Genomic DNA, 27,686 nt, shown 5'->3' with positions numbered 1-27,686 from the left:
ATTTGTGAGGCAATTTGTCTGTTTTACGACTTGCATTCTCTCATATGGGTTCCATTATAGCCCCAAGTATTTGAAAATATACTTAATACCTTAATCTAGCCTAATTATACAATACAACTGTCTTTCCTATGTGTCCAAAACAGTCCCAAAAATGCTGCTGATGGATTCTGCAACATGACTGAGGCATATGAAATGTCAGGGAGGATCTGGCACTCGGTAGCTGCCTCACCATACTCAACTCCATTACTTTCGTACACCCCCATATTTGTTTACAGTAGAACGTGGTTTAGCCTAAGCTAGTTAAAAAGGAGCATTTGTGTTTGCAAAGTATAAACTATAGCTTTCTGTCTACAGATAGAAGCTAATGCAACAGACACACTGGTTTTCCCTCTCTCTCTCTCTCTCTCTCTCTATCTTTGTCTGAGCCTAACAGTTGAGACTATATGACAACAGATGTGTTTGAGTCTGGACTGTCTTGTTCAATATTTGCTGATGTCTTTAGGAGATCAGGCCCACATGAAAGACCCTCTACTTGGCTTCCACTTGAAAGGCAGGGTTGGGCATCAGAACAGGGCAAGCCCCTATGGCAGGTGGCCTGTCGCCCTCTTTCTCGCTCAACTCAAACAACCCAAAACCCTGCTTGGTTACTCTACCCATGCACAGTGGACATCTTCCAGCCTAAATCACAGCTGGTCTCAGGAAGGAGAGCCAAGAACATGCACTTGGGGACAAATCTACTGAGTTATGCACATGCAAGCCTACAAACTGAATACAGTCATTAAAGAGTGAGCCTGTGGACTGAGTGGCCTAAAACATCCGTGATGTATGTTTGATAAATGTAGTTTTAACTTTTTCTTCGTATTTAAGAGTATCAATATTATATTGATATAAAGTAAAGTAAAGTAAAATTACAGTAGATGTACTGGCAGTAACTGACCTAGCTGCTAGTGGTAGGCTAACAATCTGATTCTTAGCTGGATTACAATTGGCCCAGAGTTACTTCGATTACGAGATATGCTCAAAATGTGCACAACACCATTAACCTCCTGAGACCCAAACTCTTCCATGGCATGCATTTTTCATTTCTCTTTGATATTTGGGCTGATTGGGACCTGATGAATGTAAAAACAAAGATTTACCAGATTTTTTTTTTAACCTGATTTTTGTTTCTAAGACAAATGAGAACCACATATGAGGATATTTGTTTAAAATTTCTCAAAAAGAGCCCGCACGGCAATCTTGCTCAGCTAGATACCAGGGAGGCCACAACTCATAGAGCCGTTTTTCACTAAAGCAGCAGAGCAGCCAGACACAATGATGATCACTGGCTGGCTTGAAAAATGAGGAACTCCATCATCTAAAAATAATTATATAACTGTGGCTATTTTCAAAAGCTGTTGTCCCAAAGACAGTGAATATGTGGCAGAAAGTACAGATGTTTTAAACATGAGATTGCAGAGTCGAGTTAATGAATGAAATGAGGCCTGTTTGGCTGCAAATAAAGTGGTTGCACCTTTGCATTATTACAACTGACAGTTGATGGAGGAAAAAGGGCAAGATGATTTGGCCATATTCCTGCGCAAGATTTCCTGAACACGGTGTGCCAAATTTCAAGAATGCGCCCAAAAAATGTAAATCTTACCTGATCCTGGGCATTCCCCTTTTAAGTTCAGCTTCTTGGGCATTTGCAGACAATGTTATGCTCACCTATCGGATTGCTCCCTGAACACCGAGCGCTTGCACTGTGTGCACATTGCTGTTTCACTTTAACAGTAACGTCTTTTTCTGACTGACTAAATTTTGCGTGAAGGATCACCTGGATGGATCGTGGATGATACCTGGGTCTCCAGCTATGATCTAGCAGTTTTCAGTTGATTTCAATTTATCCATCCATTTTCTCAAACGCTTATCTAATTCCAGGGAGCGGTGGGCAGGCCGCGAGTCTATCACATGAATATCCGCGCTTACATCACAACACCAGTTCCCAAAAAGTCGCCAGAAGAAGCTTTTAAGCGCTGTTAAGTCAGAATAAAGCAGAATTTTGCTCAGACCTTATTATGTCCTAGCTGAAGGTGCAAAATAATATTTATTTTAGGTTCACCTGTGTTGTTCATTAGTAAAATCCTCATCATAAAACTGAAATTGTCAGTTAATTTTTATTTTTATTGCTAAGTTACTGGTCTTCTTATAATGAGGATATACATGCATGCTCTTCATTTTTAAATTAAAAAACGCATTACAAAAACCACGAAAACAATGTTGAGATTCACAAACTCATTCGTTTTTACTTCACATTGGAATAAACTACATTTTTGTTTGTTTATTTTTTATTTTTTTAATGAATGTCTTTGACTAATTAAATATGATAGCACCTTAACCAAGTTTCAAACATGGAGAAAAATGGAGTCCAGGAATAAAGTGCCAAAAAACTGTAGTTCCTCTAGGTGCCACTTGTGGCTCTTTCCACAAGGGATTTAACCTGGTACCAAAAAAGAAAAGAGATGGAGTCTAGTTTATCCCTTCATAACAACTCTGAGTGAGTACATTTTGCATAACTGAGTTAAGGCTGTGGCCATATTGAATGGCAGGTGGCCTTCCAGTCTCATTAGGCCTCACCTCCGCTATGAAGTGAGTGTTTTAATGCATGCTGTTCTAATCTTGCGCAGCATTTTTAAAGGACTAGCTGAGTAATGTTTTGAGTTGCCGTGTGGTGCAGACAATCCTTTGCTTCAGATTTGATGATTGTGTCTCTGTTGAACCCACACAGTTTATTAATGAAACTTGTTAACCAGTCTAGATAGCTTAGCTGATAAATGACCCCTCCAACACTAACACTAAGGATTAATCCAAAAGGTGTTGATGCTGTCCAATGTTTATGGTGTCTGTGACCACTGTTTGACCATGTATTCAACAATTAATTTAACAAGTATGCATTTTTCAGACTCATTCCCCTGATAACTGACAACCTGATTCAGTTTTCCATTCTACCTTAATGATTTTATGGAAATGAATATTTAAATGTGTGACATATAACAGTATAATGCCTCAGATTTTCTACAGTGGTTAGATTGTAGAGTCTATGACCCACACCCCAAATGCACACACATCCCACCTTCCCCACTCAAACTTTAACTACACCCATGTTTACATGCACTTAAGGAAGTGCAGGATTTTGTTGTTTCCCTCTCAGGTAATCTGAGCATCTGATTAGAGATTACACTGTAATAACAGTTCTGTACATAAATGGATGATGAGACCCTGCCTACACAAGATGTGAAAAAGCAGAGTTTTCTAGAGAAAGTCGACTTTAATTCAGAGAGAAAATTTTGGCCAGCACATTTAAAATCAACCAGCGGACAAAAGTCGGTTCTATACTTCGAGCAGTAATTGCTCAGCCTAACATCTATGATTCAGAACTATACTCTAATGGATATTTGATGCACTGAACTGTTCCCACTGCTTCAAGATTCAAGATCCTTTTATTTGTCACGTACATAGTTATACAAGTATAACACGCAGTGAAATGTGACCCAACCTTTCCCAACCATCAGACTCCAGCTGCCTGTTTAAGAAATCAAGGAATCACACGGAGAACGTGTGCAAAAACCTCAAGATTCAAAGTGTAAAATAAAATCATAATCTGTCTTTCGCTGATACAGGTTGTAACAATTACCTGCATGTTTTTTTTTTTCTTACCTTAATAATGGTACCTTAGTCAATACCTGGGCAATAAAATGCTAATGTTAGAACTGTGCAGCTGGGCAGTGTTAACAAACTAATATGTAACACTGAGTGAACAGTTTGATAGTTTGCCATGGGGAAATGACCTTTCAGGATTTTTTACTTGTTTGACAATACCTCCCTGTAAGTAATCCTTTACACACACACACACACACACACACACACACACACACACACACACACACACACACACACACACACACACACACAAACTGCATTCAAAGTGATGAAAGTAAAAGTAAAGAAATTGTTTTTACCAGGGTTTGAGCTTAAGATTTAAACATTGTCAGTGGTCAAATGGGTTAAAACTGTAACTATTTAATCTGTTGTAGGAGAGGTAATTATTTTCAAGCCTGTGCTGACCTGTGGCTCAGGAGGTAGAGCAGGTCATCCACTAATCGAGGGGATTAGAAGATGACCTTCCAATTTGAGATTGGAGATACTGAGGCCTGTGTTGCTCCTGATGTGTTCATCCAAACTAATGTGTGAGAATGTTAGCTAGAAATCACCTAGATGTTAAAAAAAAAGTGTAGAAAATGAATGAGTGAATGGGGCATGTTGTTTAAGGTGCTCAAGTAGTAAAGTGCAATAGAAGAATCGGTTTGTTTACAATTTGGCAAGTAACTAGCAAGTGCAGGTGGCAGATGAAAATATAGTAAAAATATACAGAGTTGTCCTCTAAATGGACCCACCCACTAATAAACACTTTGACTTGCCATGACTAGAAAGGAACAGGTGTATTAAAGATGTCTGCATTCCATTTATGGGAGGCCCTGCTATTACGTATGTTGCTGCAGGGTCACGGTTTACAAGGACATTGATTGGAACTGAGTCATGAGTCATTAATGTCATCAGCTCCACCTGTGATTTTCCTGCTGTCAGGAATGAAAGTCTGTTGCAAAAACACTGTGTAGTCCTGTGAAAAACAAAACTCTTACTGCTTCCATGGGATTTAAGAGGGTAGGTTTCAGCTGCTAAGTGAGAACCAACAACCTTTACAAAAGCAGAGGGTTTGGTTTTCTGTCTGAAGCATCCAGGTATGTTAACACAGTAACATGGTCTTCTCCGGAATGGTCTTCCCAGCAAATCCTCTCCAAAGTAAGACCATACAATGTTCAGAGAAATTAAAAAAAAACAAAACAAAACTGAGAACTATGCCTCAGACTCTACAGGCCTCAGTCCATGGCAGAAATTAGAAAAAGACTGAACAAATACGCGTTGATTTGGAAGCATAGCATCCAAACATAACACAAAACTTTGTACACGATTTCCTTTGAACAGATAAGACCAAAGTAGAGCAGTTTTGCCATGATGCACAGAGCCATGGAATCCAAACACAGCATATCAGCATAAACCTTGCATCATGGTGGTGGAGGTGTGATGATTATCTTTTAGCTATGGGACCTGGGCACCTTGTAGTCATTGAGTTGACCATGAACTCCTCTGATAAAGTTTAACTACAACTGAAACTATAGAGCGACGATTACATACACACCAGCAAATCTATAACAGAATAACTAAAAAGAAGAAGAATCAAGGTGTTGCAATAGTCCCGTCAAAGTCTAAACCTCAATTTGATTGAAATGTTTAAGAGACGTGTGCATAAATGAATGACTGCAAACCTTAATCAACTGAAACTGAAATGTTGTAATGAAAAGTGGGAAAAATTCCTCCACAACAATGTGAGAGACTGATAAAGTCACAAAGGAAGCAATTACTTCGACTTTTTGTTGCAAAAGCTGTTGAATCATGGGGTGTGTTTAGTATTCTACTGAAATTCTGTAGAACTTTCCTTTTTTCAAAAAGCCTCAAAAGGTAAGGAACAACACTAAAAATATCAAACTTATAACAATAATTCACTTTCCAAATAATGTCTCAATATATAAAAATATGACAATTTTAACTTTGACTTTTGGTGTGATCAGTGATTCAGTCCCCAAATGGTTTTTTGTTGTTTTTTTTCCCCTTCTCATTGTCATGTTAAAGCCTATACTTGTGTTGTTTTGTTTTTTTACATTTTATTTTTCCCTTACTTTTTGGTGTGTCCATTTAACCTCATATTCATATATTGATGGCTCATAACGTCTGTCATCTCCCATCTTCCACATACACATTTGTATAGTAGACATAAAATTAATATAGAGCCCACTAATAAGAAGCTTTAGTCAAAGTAGATCAAGAGAGATGGAATAAACTAGTTTTCCTTTGCAGTACATTCCCCTGCTTTAGTAACGGCCCAGCAAACTATTGACTAATTCATTGTACTGCAGTGCCTCCTGCAGGCAATAGCATGCAAATACACTGTTCTCTACTGGTGCCTGTAACAGCTGAATGCAAAAAATATGGTTTCTACTATATATAACTTGTAGCTGTTCTAACAATAATATTGTTGTATTAACTTGACAAACTTAGAGATTCTTCATTGCAATACATGGAAGATTTTCATTGTAGTAAATACAAATTTCCAAATCATATACAATATATAAAATAAAATCTATGTAGAAGTTAATGCATAGGCAGAAAATTACTTAATATTACACGTGATCACACATGATTGGATTCAATGGGCAGTTATTTGGGGGGTTTTCCAGTGCAGTAGTCCTACTTTTTCATTGGAAATTAATATGATTTTAAAATACACAAACTGGAAATGAAACATTTCTTATATAAATTCTGGGTTTTTTCAAGTTTTTAGAAGCAATGTGCTGCCTGTTCATCTTGCATCAAATTGACAATGGCAGTGGGCCCAGTGAACCAAATAAATATAGTACACCGATATAAGAGACGAGGAAAAAAAAGTCTTTGCATAATTCAAAGATAAATAGACAGTGAGATCAGACTGAGCATACACTGAGGTGTTTAATAAAGTTGACAGTTTCTACTGTTTGGGACTTCACAGGAGAACAAATTCTATGAAAGAGTTGTTTACTTCATTTTATACAGAATAAGAGAGATAACCTAAATTACACATTAAAAGCCAATATTTTGTACTTTTGTGAAGAATACAAATTTTGTACAACATCTAGCATAGTATCTTAATTGTTTAATAAAAAGTTCACTTGAATATTTATGCTGAAAATAAAGGAACACATTCAAGGGAAATAAAATGTAGATTAACTTCAAATCTATTTTGATTCTGAAACAAATAATGTCATTATTGGCAACAAAGTCCAGCTTGTGCCGCCAAACGGTCTGAGCATTCAAACCGAAAACAGCTTCTTTAGTTAAGTGAACTATCAACTACAAACACTTACCAAACACGTAGTTCTGTTTATAAAAGCAGTGAAGCAAAGCAGTGTACTCTTGCACAGCAAAGTGAAGAAAGTCCTCGACAGAGGTTCATTGATTACCCTTTCCTTTCACATTCATCAGTTGTGCACAACTTGGACAGAGACCAAAAGAGCAAAGTGTATCGCAGTGCATTCGCCGTGCGTTTTCTTGCGTGTGTCCTATCTGAGACGAGGCAGGTCTGGTCATGTTTGCTTGAAATCTGCATTGTCTTTGTTTTACTGAGGGAAAGTAAAAGCGGTGTCATTTCTCTTTGGGATAAGGCATTTTCCTAACTGTGCATATAGATAGAGCAACTACAAAATTCCCTGATATGTTATCGAGTGCTAAAATATGTGCTCAACTTCAAGGTGATGCTGCCCAGACAGGCAGATGGTTTTCGTTGTAGTCTTTTATTATTGCTATTCTCACCAGCTGTGTTAAAACTACATTACATTATGGATTACTATACACCATGTGAGTATGTGGAAATTGACATAGGGTATCCAAATAAATAATTTAATGAAATGTATTAGACCTAACTTGTACTCCAGCAACTTCCTTCTGTGGCACTTTAGGAGGCTAACAGTCTTTAACACTCGTCTTCCTAATGCACCGCAGACTAAACGTGACCTGTAATGACATCATATTCTGTATGTTTAATGTGAATCGGGGTTAACTGCATAGATCATTACAGATGTGAGCAACCATGGAGCTGTTGATGGGGGCAGCATAGGTCAGAAACCTCAGAAACGCACACAAGAAAAGCCATGGCGAAGACACAGCAACACTCGTCTTGTACAGCAAACTTCTCATACAAATGTGTGCCTTTCAGCAGTGAGATTGAAGTCAGTCAGTGTGTTTTATTATGATTTGGCTGCTGAATGATTCCTTTCCAGTGAGGATGAAGAAGAAAACAAGTCACAGCCCCTCCCCCTGCACACCATCTCCTGTCTTTACATGACCTCAACAGCTTCAGATTTTCACTGTTCCTCAGGCTGCACTACTCTAACGGGAAATGGAGATAAGATGAAGTTTGCGTAGCCAATTCATGACACACATGGGTGTTTTTTGCACGCAATTGTGACGGACAGTTCAAGCAGACTTACATATTTACAACTACACGTGGGAACAGGCATGACTGGTTTTGTACGAAGGTCAGCAGCCACTTCTGCCATGTCCATGTGTCTTCCTTTAATTGCATGAACCAATAGCACGATAGCGGAAATGGCTTGAGAGATGACGCGTCTTTCAATTGAGCTACACGCATTAACAATAGATTATTCCTCAGTGAGGGCTTGGACCTTGGATTTGAATGGTGGCAGTGTATTCAGCAGCTGCTAACACAGGCCAGCACAATAGGTGAGAAGAAACCCTATTTCCCCTAGCCTTGTGATTATCCTTAAGAAATATGAAAATAGTGGAACTTCAACCTCACAGCATTGTTATTACAATGTCATCAGGACAAACAATCACCACTAAACCACTAAAAAGAGAGACAAAACAAATTAGCCATCTGGAACTAAACACATGGGAGTTTTATGTTGGCAATTCATTTTCAAAGAGACTAACATAATAGTAAATATTGACCAGTGAATGATCTACTTTTTTTTTCTTTTTCTTTAAGGGTGTACTCTTGTAAACTTGGCTGTAAACCACAAAAATATACTTTCCTTGAAAACGGTGATCATACAGTACATTCAGCATGTACTCACACCCTGGTAATATATATTAAAGTCGCTATTTACACAACAAAAGACGACGTTTGGCTCAAATGATCAATTACACAAACAGAACAGCAAATGTTCATGGCTTTCGATATCGATTCAAGATCTGTTTTACATGACTTTAAACTATATTAAAAGCACAATAACAAATAAGAACTGTGACGAAAGAAACGGTGCGTTTGAGTGAGTTGTTAGGAGAAATCAATGCAACTGTACAAAACAACACAAAAGAACAGCTTTGGCTTATATTACTGATGAACTGTTACACAAACGTGAACATGCTGACTTTCTCACCAGCTCAACTGGGCATTATCTTAATTGCACATTTACATACCCTAATCTTTTAAATTATAAAATGAATAGTTATTGTCATTATTGCAATAGATTCTGCTCCTATCTCATTTTTACCCCCGACATTTATGTTTCACGTATTCGCTAAAGTAGTCTCAACTGTTGCAACGATTTACTGTAGGATCAAAATACCTGTGTAACTTCGATAAAAAGGACCAGTGTGCTGGATGTTTGAGTATCCAACGGCAGGCGTATATTACAGCATTCACAAACATGTTTGAATTGGTGTGTAGTCAACTGTAATTGAATTTGTTTTTTACGTTTTGAAGGGAGGGAAGTGTGGCTTATAATTAGAGCAGTATTTTCTTCCACGGAGTCGGTCATGTGGGACAAACGTGGACAAACCTTTCACGTTTCTACATTGGCGGCCTCGGAAGGGGAAAAGTGAGGGATCAATTTGCAACACACACCATCGCAGCTAAATTCTACCAAATCCCACACACTGGTCCTTTAAACTGATGCGCGCCTGATCCACTCAGTCAATAAATTAGGAGAGGCCACTTAATATAAAGGTCTTGTGTGATTACAGCATGATTTTAAAGACAGTTCTTGCAGTGAAATATCATATGCACGGGTCCTCAGCCTGAAAGCAACACAATTTTCTCTGACTGTTTGCAACTTGCAAGCACAACAGCAAAAACAGCAACTACATGTAAGTGTCTGACTAGACCAGTGACTAAAGTAATTCACCGCCTATTGTTTAACGATTTTCTTTGAACATCTTTCTTCTGCAGCGTCTCCTGAATTGCACCAAGTACCTGATACCACCTGTTTGTGCATATAATTCAGTCCACCTAGCTGAGTTTTTAATCTTATTTTATCAGTCTGAGAATTAACTTTAGATATGTCCTGACACGTCTTATTACATTACATCTCAGTCATACAAACTGAAGTGGAGTTGAATAATAGCATGACAATGATAGCTGTAAGGACCCTTGCTCTCTCTCTCTCTCTCTCTCTCTTTCTCTCTCTTTCCCTCACTCTCTCTTTTTCCCTCTTTCTCTCTCTTTTATCTCCATGTCTAACCCCTCCCTCTCTCTCTGACCGGCTGGTGACTGGAGGCTTGATCAGAGCTCTTTATGTCACCCATGTGTCCATGCGCAAGCGCTTGACCGATGGGCTCTCCCTGTCCTCCGAGCCAGCAGGGGGTCTGCCCAGCCCCAGCGGGGAGTGGAAGTCTGGCCGGTGGTCCTCACGATCACTGCCATCATATGAGCTACAAGACGAGCTGAGGCTGTCGGCAGGTGAACGTCCCAGAACTTCCTGTCGGCTGGACCCTTGCTGCGGCTGCTGTGAGGGGAACCCAGACGGGGTGACGCGCTCCCGTGGCGGTGAGATAGGCTCAGACTTGATGTTTATGCTCTGGCTGGTGCTGATAGATAGGTTGGAACCCTGAGGTAGGTGACCTCCGCCACTGCAGCAAAGATAAGCGAGACATTTTGTTCTTGGTCAAAAACAACGAGCGAACAAATATGAACTGAAATAATGTGAAAAGCCAGGACTGTAGATGTGTGATTCAGTATGATATCACAGAGCACAGTGGGTGTTGCTTTTATGTGAGGGCGTCTGGAGAGTGTGCTTTTGTTTGTAAGTGTGTTACTCACACCAAAGAATTAAGAGCTGCTTGGCCCAGTTGATGCTGTTGCCATGCCGACATGGAGCCCAGCGAGAGCCCAGGAGAGCTGAAGCCCTGTAGGGAAGAGATCTCTGCACTGCTCAGGGAGTACTCTGTTAAAAAAAAAAAAAAAAAGCAACCACGCACACTGAGAACTCACTCGCATTTCAGTTACAACACTGTGTGCCACTGAGAAAAGAGCAGGAACCAACAGCGTGTTGTGCAAATAATCTCGGCCAAAAAGGTTGTTGTCAGTCTGGGAGGGGGGTGAGCGAGTCCAGACTCACCAGCAGGATTGTAGGAGGTGGTCATGCCTGAGTAGACCAGGCCCTGTGGGGGTAAGCTGGGGGTGGTGACAGACACGACTGGAGTAGCCAGCGGCTGGGTGGACTGGGAACTGCTTATCCTCTGAGTGTTCTGCAAAAAACACAAACAACAAAGAAAATACTTTAGCTCAAAACATGGCACTATAAAAATATCACACTTGGATGCTAAACAGTGCCAATAGTATCATTTAAAACACTTCATTTAGCGTCGTGTTACTCGACTTAGAGGCTGCGTGCCAAATCAGCCATATAATGCCAAGGGCAGGCTGCACTGAATACGACTTATTGATGAGTTTTCACCTCTGCCTAATGTTTTCAAAATGTAACTAAAGCATTTTCAGTTTAATGAAGCTGTAGTCACTGAATAAAGCAAAATCCTTTCTTTGTTTGTCTTTTGATCCTTTTATTATTTTACCTGATAAATACTGCAGATGATTCAGTCATTTCGCTAAAGTAGCTCTTGGGCAAAGTTAAAAGTCCCTAATGTAAAGGCTACAAATGATCCAGTTTTTTTAATGACTATTTTTTTTCAAAGTGTTCCATATTCTGTACTAAAGGTCGTGTCAAGAATGTGCATGTAATAATAAAAGCTGCCACAAGGTGGCAGTGTAGCTTCATTGCTGTAAATGTTCTGCTCTTTCTGATTTATTATTGACTGTGTGCATTAAAAAGTTTATGAAAGTAGATTAAAAAATGAGGACACCTAACGATAAACTGATATATTTAGTCTGATTACCTACAGATTCGTTTATATTTAATATATACAGAAAAACGTTGAGAGAGCTTTGCAATAAATTTAGGTAGAATTCTGCTATTCAAAGTAGAAAGCTGACCGACGTCAGTACAGAATTGCTGATGTGCAATTAAAAGCACGACAAATACATTTTGTTAGTGTTATTAAAGAGTTAAGAACACTCGTTTTGGGCAAGCTCCACTCCACAAGAGTCCACCGCAAAAACAATCAGAGTGAGCCATTAAAGTGAGTCTGGAGATCAGTTTCACACCCGAATATTATGTATATGTATATATATATGCGTATATGACACATATCAGCACCCAGAGTGACACACAGCAGAGCCCCAGTGGTTTTTAGTGCAGTGACTGGCATGCAGTCCGCAAAAAAAATGCAGCTTGTTGTGGTCATGCAGTAAACTCTGCAGTGAGTTGCAGATCCACTAATGAAACGCAGCAAAAGTTTAGAACAATACTATAAAATTCCCCAGTGTTTAATGTAACAAACATATGTGCAGCTGCCAGCAGTCGTGTTTGAAGCGCCATTGCATCATGATCTACAGTTGATGGCTTCCTCGCATTGTTCCAACACTCTCCAGCCAGATGACTTCACCGAGTATCTCGTAAGGTGATATCATGTAAGATGATGTAATCCTCTCTGGGTTAAAAAATATAAATGATTTATAATTTACTCATCACTCTTTGAGTTGTAAAACATGAAACTATGCGTAAAATAATTTTAAAAAGTAATCACTGATCTGCTTTCTCCCCCTCTTCCTTTCTCTCGCTCTCTTTCTCTGTCACACACACACTTTCACACATAAACTCTGGTGGTATATGACTAACATTGACGTGTTGGGAATAGAGGAGCCAATTTAACAGGCCGAGGCAATTTTCACAGGCCAAACCCAAAGCATGCAGTGTTAATGTTTTTGTCGTTGTTGTTTTTGTTTTTCCATGTCTTGTTTCTTATCACTGGGAGATCTGAGAGCCAGTCTCCAGTGTGCGCGGTGCCTTCAGTCTAGCATCAGTGATCACCGGAAGCACGTTCACATTGCAGCCATTTGCCCAGGCATTTCTCAAAACTCACCAAATCCATTTCCTCCTCCTCAGACTGCCCTCAACAGAAGAAAAGAAGAGAGTTACAGAAAAGCAGCAGAGCGGCTGTAAATCGCTCGGGGTGGGGGGAGGTGACAAGTGCAGGAATTTACAGTAAAAGGGACAATAATAAATATAAAAACTTCTGGTGACCAATCACTGGTAAATCCCGCTCTCTTTGAACAAAGCAGCTAAATTTGCTTTCTTAAATGTAATGCAAATACATGCTGTCACCAAACCGTAGCACGTGTGGGTATGAAGCGCTGGTGCTCCGGTTTGTTGGGCTATAAAATTCCAGTCTTGTAAATAAAGAAGATGGAGCAGTCGGACGTCAGTGAAGCTTACACAAATGAGAGCTGACATTTGTGAGTGGCACTGAGATCAAATCATAATCACCAGAAATTACGAATGAAGCTTCTCCGCTGGTACCAATAATGGCTGCTTAGTACTGTGCACTTAAAAATCCCCCCTGTGCTGGGAGGAAGAACAAGAAGCCCATTTTCCATCTTTTCTGTGCTGTGGGACATACTGTGTCCACGCCGGGGCTCTTAATACCCACACTCAATCAATAGCGGTAGGAAGACACGACAAGGGCGACAAGATATTATCTGGCTCACACCCTGGGCCCCTGATTAAGTCTTCATCTACACTCTGTCACACTGAGATGTGATTAATTTAATACCATTATGGCCTAATGACAGGCTGTCTGCAGACCTGCCACAGCCCACGCCCTCAACAGCCTCTACCAGTCGAAAATACTTCGTAGGCTCAGACAGAACAGGACCTCCCACCCTGCACCTCTTGCAACACAACCTGTCCTACTCCTACGTATTCCACAAGCAGACACAGTATCACACAGTTGTTTAAACACTGCTCCAGGCCAGCTGAGGCTCAGCAAAGGAGGAGCAGCCACAGTAACCAGAGGTTTATTTACAAAACACATCGGTTTTCTGGAAAGGCTCCTGTTACTGACACCACAAACAACACACAGAGGTGAATCAGGGTATTTGCTTGCCACTGTCTTTAAATCCCGCCCCAACCCCCCTTTTACAGTTTTCTGAATGTCGATTCGTGACTCCGAGGGTCCGCTTAAACCTCATGTGTTTGCTACGATCAGGGCACCCTGAAGCTTTCTTCTTATTATTGTTTTTATAGGCCTCAGAATGAATGTGAATAATGGAGGAAGGGTGCAGATCCATGGTTCGGTCCACACTGAAATAGAGGTGAACACATCTCAGACACTTACGCTACCACACTGAGCCCCACTTCTCAGATAAATAAAAGTCCTGAGTTCAAGTGTTCAAGTGAGGCGGAAACCTCAGCTGAACACCACGCTACGTTTTGTGATAACATCGAAAACATGTTTGGGCAAAATCCAGGCAAAGTGTTCTGCTACGAAGGGCTTGATAAAGACACCAAACAAAGCTCTGCTCTGCCCTGCAGCAGAGATATTTAAAGGTGCTTCAGCTAGTGATACTCGTGTGCAGTGGTGTGCTCTCTACTCACCAGCGGGGGCATCATCCCTTTGCTTGATGGAGGGATAACAACCCTCAGGTCTGGCTTGCGGCTTCCCATTCCCATGTTCCCTCCAGGGGGTGGCGGAGACTTGGTGGGCATGACTTTACCCAGGCCATTGCCACTGGCTGTGCTGAGGAGGCCTGGAGAGCCCCTGGGGTTAACAAAACCATTTCCTGCAGATGTGCACAGCAACAGAAACACATCATCAAACCATGCACTGTGACTGACAACACTCCCAGTCATCAACCAAACCTCTCGCGCTGTGTTGTTTTCCAGCTTGCTGCAGCATGCAGCGTTAAGTGTTTCCAACCCTCTGGGAAGTTTTAATAGACTGGGATAATTATCCTGCACATTTACAAAAATAAAATGTCCATTTCAAAATTGATGAGCCCTTTATTTTTACTGTGAATGATTACATCAAAGCCAATTCTTTGCATCTTGGGACGAGGAGCAGTTCACTGGCAAATGTACTGTGACTGCTTAAAAGAAATAGCTGAGGCCATTACAATTGAATAAGAACAATAAAATGTTGTTCTTTGTTGTTTTTCACTGTGCACACAAACAGCAGCATGTGCTAGACTATCCCCACACCATTCACACCTAGGCATTCATGATCATTAGTCATTTCCTTTTCTTGAGAACAATTCAACTAATTTTAGGAAGTTATTTTCTTGAGTTCCAACAACTTATTTTAGGAACTCCCTCTCCCTTTTCTCATTGGACAACCACCCTTGAAAAACATCGCTATATCCACTGGGTGTGGACCGATCGAAAATGAAAGAAGTAATCGTATTGAACCAATATTAAATATAAATCTTATAAAAAGGTGTTAAAGCTACAATAAATGCCACAATACAGAGAACGGCTTATAGTTATTATTATTATTAGGACTTTTTTTTTTAAAGAAATATGTTTTTGGTAGTTTCTCAATTAAAATAAATCTTTCCGAAACAAAACTGAAAATTTCTAAATCACCATAAAGTGTCTGCATCCATTAAGCATTTTCTTTTTAAAACACGTTTCACATAAAGATGTGTTCTTCCCATTTCTATCATGCTACAGTACCTTATTTTGAACCACAAGACACTGTATGACTCATCTGCACAAGATCTGCAGTGAGATTCTGCAGATTTCACACAAAAGAGCTCTGATAAAAAAAAACGGACTGCTGAATTCTTATGAAAACAATAACCAAACAAAAGTAAGATTTCAGGTGCACTTGAAGCTTAGCCTCACTTTATTTGACGTAAGTCTGGAAAGAAAAACTATACTTTAAGAAAAACACACTCGGAAATCCTGAAAACAAAGGGAAGAAGGAATTAATGATATCTAGCACTGCATCAACAGATCAGTAACACTTCAACAAGTTGCTGATTTCTCTATTGTGTTCAGTTTATCCCAGTGAAACACAAAGTGTGTGCGCAACAAGTAGACTCTTACATAGGAACATAATGGAACAATAGCCCGTCTGACTACAGATAAGGCCAGCAACAATTCAAGGTCAAATAAACAGTTATGAAGTGCACAATAGTATCTCACCGCTGAATCAACAGTATATGCAAGCAGCTACTGCCATCAGCCTTCACTTTGATCATATAAGACTACGCTGCTGCAAGACAACAATGTTTACAGAATTAGCAGATTAAATGTCCAAAGCCCCAAAAATAGCGAGCCTGATTAAAAGCATGGAAGAAGTCATTCAGTGGGAATGAGGAGCAATGAGTACAAATAGAATTTCATGTAAAGAAATGGATTTCAATTTGGCAATTTGGCAAATAAAGACCTCGCTGATAGCAATCAGTGAGCTCGAATATTTTACTTTGACAGAAGTCTGCCTTGTAACGCTGAGGAAAAACAACACGATGGAAATGACTAAAGGCCTTTTTCACATCAGAGATTTGTCTTGCAGCATTGGAGGCCAACCTTCGCAGCCAAAACTGTCTGACGTAACATTGTTTTCTAATAATGCTTTGCAGTAAAATATCAAAATGTAATCCTTGCTTTGGTTTAGTTTGTTTTTATTCCCTAATATCAAAAATCCAACTCAAAACGTATATCAAGTAATAATCATCTGGTGACACACACATATATATAGCCAAAAGAAGACATAAATGATTTTTCTTGGTTTAACATCAAATTTAACTTGCATATGTTTTTCTCAATTGCGTGCATAATGTATTGTTTTATTATGTAGCTCATTGATCTTCAGCTCAAATAGGCTGTTTAAATAAAGGATTCATTCATTGTTTTAAAATGTGTCCACATTACAATAATGTTTGTGGGTTAAATTTCCATGTATGCTTTATGTTTTCATGCACTTGCATATATATTTATACATTTATCTATATATATATTTCATTATGTCTTTCTCATGATAATCTGCTTAATTTTATTAATCTGGTTTAACTGTTTTTTTGTCTGAAAACACTTCAGGCTTAAGGTTGCAGCTTTGCTAAAACTGCAAGAAGGTTCCTTCAGAGATGTTTGTTTCATACCTGCAAGCTACGTAAGATACAACTTGCATATTCTTAGCACTTGTAGTCATACTAGCACTAAGGTTCTGTTGGTGGCCATGATGGTTTATTTATCAGTGAAAAATCTCCACAGCTGTTTGACACAAGAATATCACATCATTCATAGTGGCCACAGCACAAGCACACAAGTAAAAAAAAAAACAACAAATAGCAAAGGAAAAGATAGAAAGGATCACGAGATTAGAGTACAGAGTCTTTTCACATGAAAAGAAATGATTGCACATATGCAGGTAACGCGAGCGTTCAGCTTGACTGGCTTGTGTTATAGTTGGTTTATTATGTTGTTTAAGTATGTCCTTTTTGTGCCATGGAAACAAACTTTCATTATTAAAAACAGCCTACTTTAAAGTAGAGATGGCACGATACCACTTTTTTATGTCCGATACCGATATCATAAATTTGGATATCTGCTGATACCGATATGAATCTGATATAGTGTGTTTTTAATCAATAAAACAGTTTTTTAATATCTTGCTCCATTTTGTATAAGTTCATACTCAAGTTTAAATAAACAACAACACTAAAGCTATTCTGTTATACCTGTATGTAAAAAATACACTGCCCACAAAATATTTCATAGTTCAGCAACACTGATCAATCTAATAAACTTAAACCTACTCCATCCTTCCTATTCTGGTATTTTAAAGAGTACTTAGCAGAAATATTAAGCAACCTAACTAATAGGGCTGCAAACTCCCAGCAAAAAAAAAATAGGGAACCACCCCCACCTCATGATGCTTAATCCACGTAATCAACTTTAATTTGATGCAGTGTGAAAAAAAAATGGAGAGAAATGAATTATTTTTCAAGAATAATTAAATAGATTCAACATCTTTCTTCAACAGAATTGCAGACTGCACAGATGGTACCTTCCCAAAGGAAAAAGTACTATAGCTTACTAGGGTATATTAGACTTAACAGTTACTATATACAGTAATGGACTTCTATATATTTTACATCAGATTAAAACTTTGGGTGTAAGATTCAGATAATTATTTATTAAAAGCTCGACATTTTAAATGAGAATAAGAAAGAAAAGTATGTCTTTGTGCCCCCTTTTCCCTGTTAATGCCCTATCGGCCCCCCTGGCTAAACTTTGCTAGATCCGCCCCTGCACAGTTACCAGCCGTCAGCTACGTAGAAAAAGATCCTGGTGTAGAAAGTAATATTAAATAAATTCTAACAACAGCTTATCAAGCTTAAACGTGCTGCTGTTGTTCAGCCGCTGGTTTCCTCTTTCTGGTGCAAAGTGGGCCAAAAACAAACAAGAGAGACGGACTCGCGACAGAAAAGCCGATCAGCTGATCATTAAGCAGTTTCATGATTGAAGTAGCAGCAGGAGAGGGAGGGAGAGAGAAGAGGCAGTCGCTCCATATATCGGTTGTTAAGCTTAACGTGGGAATGCTTTACAAACATTCAGAGAAACTTACAGCACTTGCTGGTTTGGTAGGGAGGCTACAAATACACACAGCCGCTCTATCACGTGAGCACACTGCTCCGACGTGCTACGGTTATGAGCCTGAGTTACGCCGTGTCGCAAGTTTTGTGAGGTGCTTTTTTGATATTTAATGGATCGGATTACATTTTTTATTTCTCTCCGATATCCGATCCAGTAATTTACGTCAGTATCGAGACCGATACCGATACTGTAATATCGGATCGGTCCATCTCTAATTAAAATAAATCCTTAGAAGAATGCCTAGCGATGCCAACCAAGATCAGGAAACATTGAACAAAATATGCAAAACAAAACTAGAATTAAATGAAACTATTAATAAAAAAACACAATTCCTTATACAAAGACTTCGCTTGCAGAATTTTGAACACAGTAACAAATCAGGTCGATTTCTAGCTAACCAGCTAAAAATAAATAAAGAAAAAACAACTATATGTGCTGCTAAAGATTTATCGGGGAACACAATATATGATCCTGGAAGAATAAACAACATTTTTAGGGATTTCTATGAAACTTTATACTCACCACAAATAAACCCATCTAAAAATGAAATTGATCTGTTTCTTGACAACGTAACTCTTCCAAAATTACTAGACAGTCAAGCAATGGAACTGGATTCGCCACTGACGCCAAGTGAACTCCAGGAAGCCCTGATAAGTATGCCCAATAATAAGGCTCCAGGTCCAGACGGCTTCCCTGCAGAATTCTACAAAGAATTCTGGACAATTTTGGCACCAGTATTCCACGAATGTTCAGGAAATCAGGAAAATGGCAGACTACCATCCAAATATGAATTCTGCAAACATTAGTTCTGCTAAAACCAGGCAAAGACCTTTATCCCTCAAGCTATCGTCCAATTTCTCTTTTAAATGTAGACCTTAAAATAATCTGCAAAGCTCTCTCAAAGAGATTAGAGAAAATGACCCCCCTCTTAATTCATCCTGACCAAACTGGTTTCATAAAAGGTCGGCACTCCTCAACAAACACTCGTAGATTACTTAATTTAATAGACTACTCATACGATAAAAACATCGAAACCATAATATTATCTCTAGATGCAGAAAAAGCATTTGACAGAGTTAACTGGAAATTTTTATTCGCAACTTTACACAAATTTGGTTTTGGAAACTCTTTATAAACTGGATAAGAATATTATACAATTCCCCAACAGCTCGTATCAGAACAAATGACCAGACATCCTCCAGCTTCTGTCTCCTGAGGGGCACCAGACAGGGATGCCCACTCTCCCCTTCACTTTTTGCAATTTTTATCGAACCTCTAGCAGCAGCATTTAGACAGGCTACAACAATTAAGGGCATAAAATGTAAGAACATAGAACATAAAATCAGTCTCTATGCGGATGATGTGTTGCTTTTTCTGCAAAACACACAAACCAACCTCTCTGAGGTAATTACTTTAATAAACTGGTTTTCAAGAGTTTCAGATTATTCAATTAACTGGCCAAAATCTACAGTTCTCCCCATTAACTGCTCCTTCCATAATTCTTCCTCTGCCCCACTGCAATCCGGAAATATTAAATATTTAGGTATTAATGTCTCTCCTAAGCTTTCAGACTTAACTAAATTAAACCACATCCCACTTCTAAAGAAAGTAGAAGGCGATCTGACTAGATGGAAATCTTTACCCATATCACTCATGGGAAGGGTCGCCACTATAAAAATGATGATCTTGCCAAAAATAAATTACTTATTTTTGATGATCCCTAACAAACCATCACAAGATTGGTTCAGATCTCTGGATTCATATATTTCCAAATTCCTTTGGAAAGATAAACCCCCGCGTATTAGCTTAAAAACGCTACAAAGAACCAAGGATAGAGGAGGATTAGATCTGCCTAATTTTCACCAATACTTCTTAGCCAACAGGCTTCAGTTCATCTCAGAATGGTTAAAACATACCTTCTTAGTTGAGCCCTGGCTAGATGTTGAACAGGCACTATGCAAGGATCTAGAGATTTCAGACCTACCATTTATCAGCTCAAACATCAAAAGACATGAATGCTTTAAAAGTATCAACATCAGCTTTTCTCTGACAGCATGGTGGGAGTTTCTAAAAATAACGGAGTCTTCATTAATCCCATGCAAACGTACACCTATCTGGTATAACCCTGACATATTACAAAACAATAGATATGATTAATTTCCCAGAATGGAGTTGTAAAGGAATTAAATACTTAGAACATATATTAGAGAGGAACAGATTTATTCCATTTGACAGACTAGTTGAACAATATGGGATCAACAAGAAAGGATTTTTAGAGATATCAACAAATTAAATCCATAGTAAAAAAGAATTTAACCTCAAGTCAAGTTGAATTGCAAACACCACTAAGTGCGGCACATTTTCTTACTCTTAAATCCCCCAAATTATTATCTAAAATATACAGAACACTTTCTAAATTAGATGAATCAATATCCCTTCCTATTGCAAAGTGGGAAGCAGATTTATCAGTCAGCTTAGACCAAAACTTCTGGTCTCAGATTTGCTTAAAAACCTTTAAATTAATTAAAAATCCCAGTCTGCAATTAATACAATACAAAATACTACATAGAGTGCACTATACAGGTCATCGGATGTTCAAGATGGGCTTTACATCTTCCAACAACTGCTCACACTGTCAAGGCAATACACCAGACAATTACATCCACGCTCTTTGGTTCTGTCCACCAGTTCAGAAGTTTTGGCGCGAGATATGTGAAGACTTATCGAAGTGTCTGAAATGTAACATTCCAACTTCCCCCTTAGTGTGTTTGTTGGGCAGCTTAGATAATGTCACTTCAGAAAAGAATATAGCCCATATGGTTTTCACTGCCCTATGCATAGCCAAGAAAACAGTCCTCATGAACTGGAAAAATAAAAATAATCTTAATTCTAACCAATATAGAAATTATCTATTAGATTACATTAGTCTTGACACAGCCTCTGCCACCCCATTAGATCAATTGCTCTGGGCCCCTTTTATCAGCTCCATCACCTAGTGGGGGTGGGGGGTCATAGTTTGGTCCCGCCTTCACTGTTGTGATTGGTGAGGGGGTAAGGACAGGCTTAGGGCGTCGGGGGGTTCCCCGGAGGCATCTTCCTTGGGAGGCTCAACCCGGGGTAGCGGTCACGTCCGGTTGGGGGCTCTGTTGGCTCTCAGGTGACTGTTTCCTCGCGGCTGCGTGCAGCGGGGCTAGGGGAGGGTCTGTGCTGACGGACGTGGGTTACTGACCTGGCAACCTGGCTGCCCCTGGGTGGGTCCGGGATGGGCGTGAGGTTCTGGGGGCGCTCCGTCTCTGGGCTGGGGCCCGGGCCGGGCCTCGGGGGCTTGGGTCCTGGTTTGTGTGTTGCCGGGGTTGTGGGCAGGTGGGTGCATGGGGGCCCGGCCCTGGAGCAGGGTGCCGCCGGTGCGTCGAGCCGCCTGGGGGGCTCTTCAACTGGTGGGGGGGATGGTTACATCTTGCAGGAGCTTTCTTCTCTTCAGGAACTCTCTGCAGGAGGGGGAGATACAGGAGAGGTGGAGGAAGATCTCAGCCTGGGCGTTTACCGTCTTATGTAGTCTGGAAGATGAATGGATGGTGGGGTGGGTGCAGTTTTCTCTGTGGTGGGGTTGGGTGGACTGTCCAGGGCTCTGTGGAGCCGGGGGGCGCTACTGCACTGGGCCCCGGTCTGATGGGCCTGGGCCCCCTTTCCCTGGCGGGTCGCGAAGGGTGGGAGTGCCTACTGGGGTCAGCGGGGGAGCTGGCCCCAGGGAGGGGTTACCTGCCCCTCCCTTCCTTCCCTCCCCATCTCCAGCTGCCTCCCTCTTCCCGCTCCTTCACAACCACCCACACATGCAGGGCCTTGGAGTAGGGGTATGTCACCAGGGTGCAGAGGAGGCTACCCCCCCCTCTGTCCCCTTCTGGCTGCCTCTGCCTCAATTTTATCCCACAACTTAGACATTCACATTATTCACACTCTCATTACACATACATATAGGATCTTGGGGGTGGGCACAATCACGGAGTCCAAATTACCATCAGGGTGTATACCTCACCCCTGACGTCCTTGCCCACCTCTCAATTTTAAATACACTTAGTCATTGAGGGCTAGCAGGAGGGACTATGCGCTTACCTGCTGCTCCTTGGCAGGTAGCTCCATGCCCTCCTGGGTTTTAATTGCACCTTAGATCACATATGCATCAACACTACAATGAGCGGGTGGAGGGAGGTTTGGAGTCTTCTCCCACCCCCATTCTCTGCGGCCTGCTGGAGCGGGAGGGCTAGTAGGAGGAGTTGGCCGTCCGGCTGCGGTCTGGGGTGTGGGGCCTCCCTGCTGCTGCGGAGTCGGGGTGGTCTGCCTCTCCCCACCGCAGGGAAAAGGGTAACACCACCTGGGTCTGGGTGCAATTCCCCCCTCCAGGGGCAAGGGTACCTAGACCCGGTTTGTAGAGTACGCTTGGGGAGTGTGATTGTGTGTACAGCGTCTCTTTATGTCTGTCTCCACGTTGGTTGAGTGTGGAGTGAGTGCACATGAGAGCATGAGGGTGGGAATGGATGTTTGTGTCTGTGTGTGCCTGTATGTCTGTGTCTATATGTCAGGTTGGGTATCAGACGCCACCTCTCTGGGGACACCTCAGGCCCTCCAAGGTTTGGAGGCCTATCTCTACCCACCACCACTTCCCCTGCCGGTGGCGGACTCCCTCAGGTGTCGGTGTGCTGGTGGTTCTTTGTGTCTGGGGGTGGGCGTCCGGGTACACACCGGCTCACTCCTTGGCGGCCGCTTGTCGGGGCCTGGGGCCTGGGGCTCGCTCGGGCCCCCTTTGGAGGTGGGGTGCCCCCGGCCTCTCGGCCTGGGGCTCGGTCACTCAGGCACAGCTGGGGGCCGGCGGAGCTCACGGGCGCGTCACTGCAACTCCCCCTGGCTTCTGCTCCGCGGCTGCTGGGCGAGCCCTCATCTGGGACTCTCCTCAGCTCTTACTGGAACAGTGGCGCGGCTGCCCCTCTGTTGGTCTTCCGTGGTCTCTTGTGTTCTGGGGGCCTCTGGATGTCTGGAGTTTTGATCTCCTCCATACCCGCTTCACACCCTGGAGGACGGGGCTGTGGCCCCCCCACACTCCCTAGCAGATCATTACATGGAGAAACCTTTGGAATGCAAGCATGCTGATCCACACAGGTATGCACACAGGTGTACACATGGGTATTCACAGACGCGGACTAAAGCTTTCTTGGCTGCTGCCTCAAAGCACACTGTGCGCTGTCTATCTTGCGTGCTGCACAATATCGTTTATTATTCAGTAACTATTGATATCTATGACTAGCTAGTTTATTGTGATGGTGCTTTGTTTTCTCTATTATTATGTTGCTCTTTGTTGTTTGCTGTCTCCTCTGTTTGTTTTTTTTGTTGTTTGTTTGTTTTTTTTTGTTTTTTTCTCCATACAGGTGACCCAGGAGTTGTTGTTGTTTTTTTTTTTTTTCTCCCCCCTTCTCACCGTCTCTTCTCCCCTTTGGTTTTCTTTCTTTCTCTCCCCCTCTTTCTCTCATTCATTCCCCCTGTCCTATTTCTTAAAAAGAAAAAAGGGAAAAAAAAAAAAAAAAAAAAAAAAAAAAAAAAAAAATGTAGACATCCACTGATAAGTCGTCTTGCTTACTCATAGGCTGAGGTAGTGTATATGTGTATTGCATTCCTCATCCTCCGACTTGATAAACAAGCTGAAAACAAACGAGTTGCCCTCTTTAATCACATATTGAAAATTCCCTCACCATAAACACCCTGGCAGAGCATTTGAAAAAATGTTACAATCGAGGAGGCAAAAAATGAAGAACACTTTCTCTATTTTCCAAATGTGAATATTCTCAGAAACGTAAAAGAAAAACTCACAGCGTTCCTGTTGTAATATTTCTAATTCTACATGACTTAAATTGTAATATTGTCACACTGTATCTATTAACATTTCAGTTATGTCCTTTCGCCACCTCATTTAAAATACATTTGTGTCACACTATTGGCGATTTCATTACCGGTCGGAGACACAAAGACCCACAGTCTTGTGTTTACTGGCTCATTTAGACACGGAATAACCCACCTGACTTGCTTATGTGTGCAATGTGAGTTTGATTATGACTTCATACGTCTGACGATGAGTGAAGGAAATAATTCTTTGAAAATAAGTGAGGATGAAAACACGTCTGAACAAATACACGGCAAAGTTCAATGGGATCCAAGGTAACAGACACAAGTTAAGACCAAGCCTTCAGCATAGGGCATGTCACCGGGCCTTTCTGCTCTCATTCTATATTCAGACTTCTCTTAACAGATTGGTTGTGCTGGTAAATCCTCTCTGACTGAAACCTGTGCACGCTGAAAGCTGTTTGGTTTCTGTTCATTGTTCTGAATTATTAAAATGGTCTGGTAAGGGGTATTACATAAACCCCTGTGTTTACAAGTGAAACATTCGGTTTTCATTTTAAGTTTGGGGAAAGAAAACACTGTGACTTATTGTGTCCAACATCCCACACGCGCCAGGCTCAAGCAAAAAAAAAAAGGGAGGGGGGAGTCTTGATGAATGAGAAGAAATGATAGAAGTGAATCAAGGGGCTCCAAATGCAGTTTTCCAATAATAGCTAGATGCCATGTAGCCTGCGGTCCTTTTGTTGTATCTCAGCAAACTAATTTGAGACAGGATGTCCCAAGTGTAACTGCTAAGAATGAAGTCAGATGGAATAACTGTTCACGCCCCAAAAAAATTTTAGACTGAAGAAAAACTGAAACACGCATTTGACGTTGGAAAGTATCCCTCATTATTCAGCAACTGCGGACATCCAAGCAGCCTAAGATTAATAAAGTAAAACTACAACGAAGAAAAACAACTTTCAGAAAACAAACTCCGGCACCACTGAGCCTGTTACTTAATGACATCTGGTGGGCATGCAAACAAACTTTGAAAATGTGTTTCAAGACCTTGCAATCATTCAGTATTAATGAAGGCATGTATACAGCTCGCAACCATACTGCATACCAGAGAGCACTCTCCTGAATCCTTCGTTTTCACCACAACTTTCTCACCAGTCAAGGACCAGAGCTTGTAATTAGGTGTTATTGTATGAGCTGTTGTAAGAAGCGATGCACTGTCACTCAGTGAAGTACACACACTACTCAATCACATAAAATGAGGCTTAAAGAGAAGCAGTTTGGTTTGTGGAGGTGTATTAGCTTTCAAGCCATTAACTGAATGAGAAACTAGACAAGAACAACAGATGGCTTATTTTAGAGAGAACAACTGACATTTATCTGCCAGAAAATGTTGCCAGTGATGTTCGCTGTGGTATCGTGCATGCATATACAGTACGTGCGCCTGTAAGATGGAGAAATTTTACACAAAAAGCTAATAAATAAAGCGGCTATCACACTCTAATAGTTGAATGGGATTAAAAAAATTGCCTTTTGCTTAACTTAGAAAAAAAAGTTTGAAAGTACTTAAAACTATTAAATGGGGAGAAGATATCACACAACACATCTTCCATCTGGCTGCTTTGAAATGCCTCTACTGTGGTCACACTCGGCTACTTGGGAAAATCATAAGCATTTCAGGAATGGTCATCTGACATCAGGGCTAGAGAAGTTAGTCCTCCTCGTAGCCTATGCTCTGCTACACACTTGTTGCAAACAACAGCTGCAACATGCCCATACAGTGCCAAATGCTGACGCCCCTTGGCAGAGGCTCCTGACTTTACCCTGACCTGGTGCCACACCCAAACTTAAAACCAACCGAGCACTTTCTTTTTGGTTGTCTTTAAACTCTGTGACTAAGGCCGAGCCTAAAATCTCTTAAAGCTTATATCCTAGTGTTCTTCAAATTGTTATTACCTTTGATTGTCATGCAGTTTGCCAGTTTGCTAAACAAAATAAGGAAAGAGTTAAAAATCCACCTGCCTCCACGTGTCACACGACACTTTTCACTCATGACAGGCTGTCCGGTCATTGTGTACTAAGGACTTAGTGGAATGACATGGCCTGAATACCTACAGGGTTATGCTGGTCTAGGCATCTTACAGACCCTCTCCAGCCTTATAAGGGCTGCCAGGGCAGTCAGGGGGGAACAGATGCACCTGTCAACAGACGGGAAGGAAACAGGAGAAGAGGGAACTGTGTAGAGGCGACCAGCTTAAAGGAAACACTGGGTTTATTTACCTGCCCGTGTCAGTAAGACAGCTAATTGCCCCACTCTTTTACCGCTTTGAAGTACAAACATCACACAGGGTTTAATGCTGTGGAACCATTTCCCATCTCTCAAACGTGCGTTTACCAAGCATATTGTGCATGCTCTCTGTTAAGAGGACATGTGTGCCCTTTGCATGCAATGGAAAGACAGTCAAACCAATCAGTCAGTGGTACTGACGACTGTCTTTAGCCAATCACAAATAGATATGCTACTATCCAGCTCATTTGCTAAACAGGAAGCCTGTTGGGCAGAGCTACAGAGAGCTAATGAATCTCTCCAGGAGGACTTACCCGCTGGGCTAGAGCCCGCACCACTTGGCACTGAAAGGTCTGTGGTATCCAGCATGCCACCTAATAAGATGCACAGAGTGATATGATTAACCATCTGCATCTTTCTGCAAGCTAGCAGAGCATGTGATGGAGATGGCAGACCAGACATGAAAATGTCATGTAGCTCTATCTTCACAGTGCACGAAAGAGTGGAACGTGCTCTGCCAGGGTCCTTATGGTGAGGAAATTTTCAATATGTGATTAAAGAGAGCAACTTGTTTGTTTTCAGCTTGTTTATCAAGTCGAGGATGAGGAATGCAGCATTCCACTGTGAGGAGGCACGTTCAGAAAACGGTTACTTGTGTAATTCTGAATTTGTGCACCTCTGAGTGATGTTTCACACACATTTAAGCAATGCACTTAGGTCAAAAGAATATAATGCTAGCATGCCACCAGAATCATCTAAAAAAAAAAAGATAAATGCTTTACAGTTATTAATCACAAGGGATGAGTTATTCTAGAAAATTATCATTTAGTATACCCCCAGTAAACAAGAACATGTTACTACTGATATGTGGTCAAATGTCAGTGAGGCATTTCACACCTTGCTGCATGTGCTCCCATCAAAGGCATTGTAGTGAAATCTTGCAAAAGCCAACCGAACTGACTGAGTCCAACCAGTCATACCAGTACTAGTGTCACTGACATCATTTTTCCACTATGCAGATACAGTAAAAGGTGTAACAATGAGCATCTCAGAGGATGTGAAAAAAATATATCCACCAAAGATCAGATAAGAGGTGTTGAATGACGACTTGACATTAGCTCACTTACCCTGGAGACCATTTTGGA

The 27,686-nt window shown here is 41.0% G+C and overlaps 1 protein-coding gene across 7 annotated transcripts in view; it reads right to left on the bottom strand.

The window, feature by feature from the left end:
• Nucleotides 1–6,329: 6,329 nt before the first annotated feature.
• Nucleotides 6,330–27,686, bottom strand: part of mef2aa (myocyte enhancer factor 2aa) — a 70,206-nt gene continuing 48,849 nt past the window's right edge. For 4 of the 7 annotated variants that reach the window (XM_005933043.2, XM_005933042.3, XM_005933046.3 and 1 more), the window contains 5 exons: nucleotides 14,364–14,548; nucleotides 12,850–12,873; nucleotides 10,989–11,118; nucleotides 10,691–10,814; nucleotides 6,330–10,500 (listed from right to left, as the gene is read on the bottom strand). In XM_005933043.2, coding sequence (XP_005933105.1) covers nucleotides 10,164–10,500; nucleotides 10,691–10,814; nucleotides 10,989–11,118; nucleotides 12,850–12,873; nucleotides 14,364–14,548 — 800 coding nt within the window. In that variant the 3' untranslated portion in view covers nucleotides 6,330–10,163. The remainder of the gene's footprint in view (nucleotides 10,501–10,690; nucleotides 10,815–10,988; nucleotides 11,119–12,849; nucleotides 12,874–14,363; nucleotides 14,549–27,686) is intronic. The other 3 variants (XM_005933051.3, XM_005933050.3, XM_005933048.3) reach the window with 2 other exon arrangements.

This window comes from Haplochromis burtoni, unplaced genomic scaffold (assembly GCF_018398535.1).
Source record: "Haplochromis burtoni strain Fernald_Lab_line unplaced genomic scaffold, NCSU_Asbu1 Contig_164, whole genome shotgun sequence".
Classification (NCBI taxonomy): domain Eukaryota; kingdom Metazoa; phylum Chordata; class Actinopteri; order Cichliformes; family Cichlidae; genus Haplochromis; species Haplochromis burtoni.
This window is presented reverse-complemented; position numbering and strand designations above follow the sequence as displayed.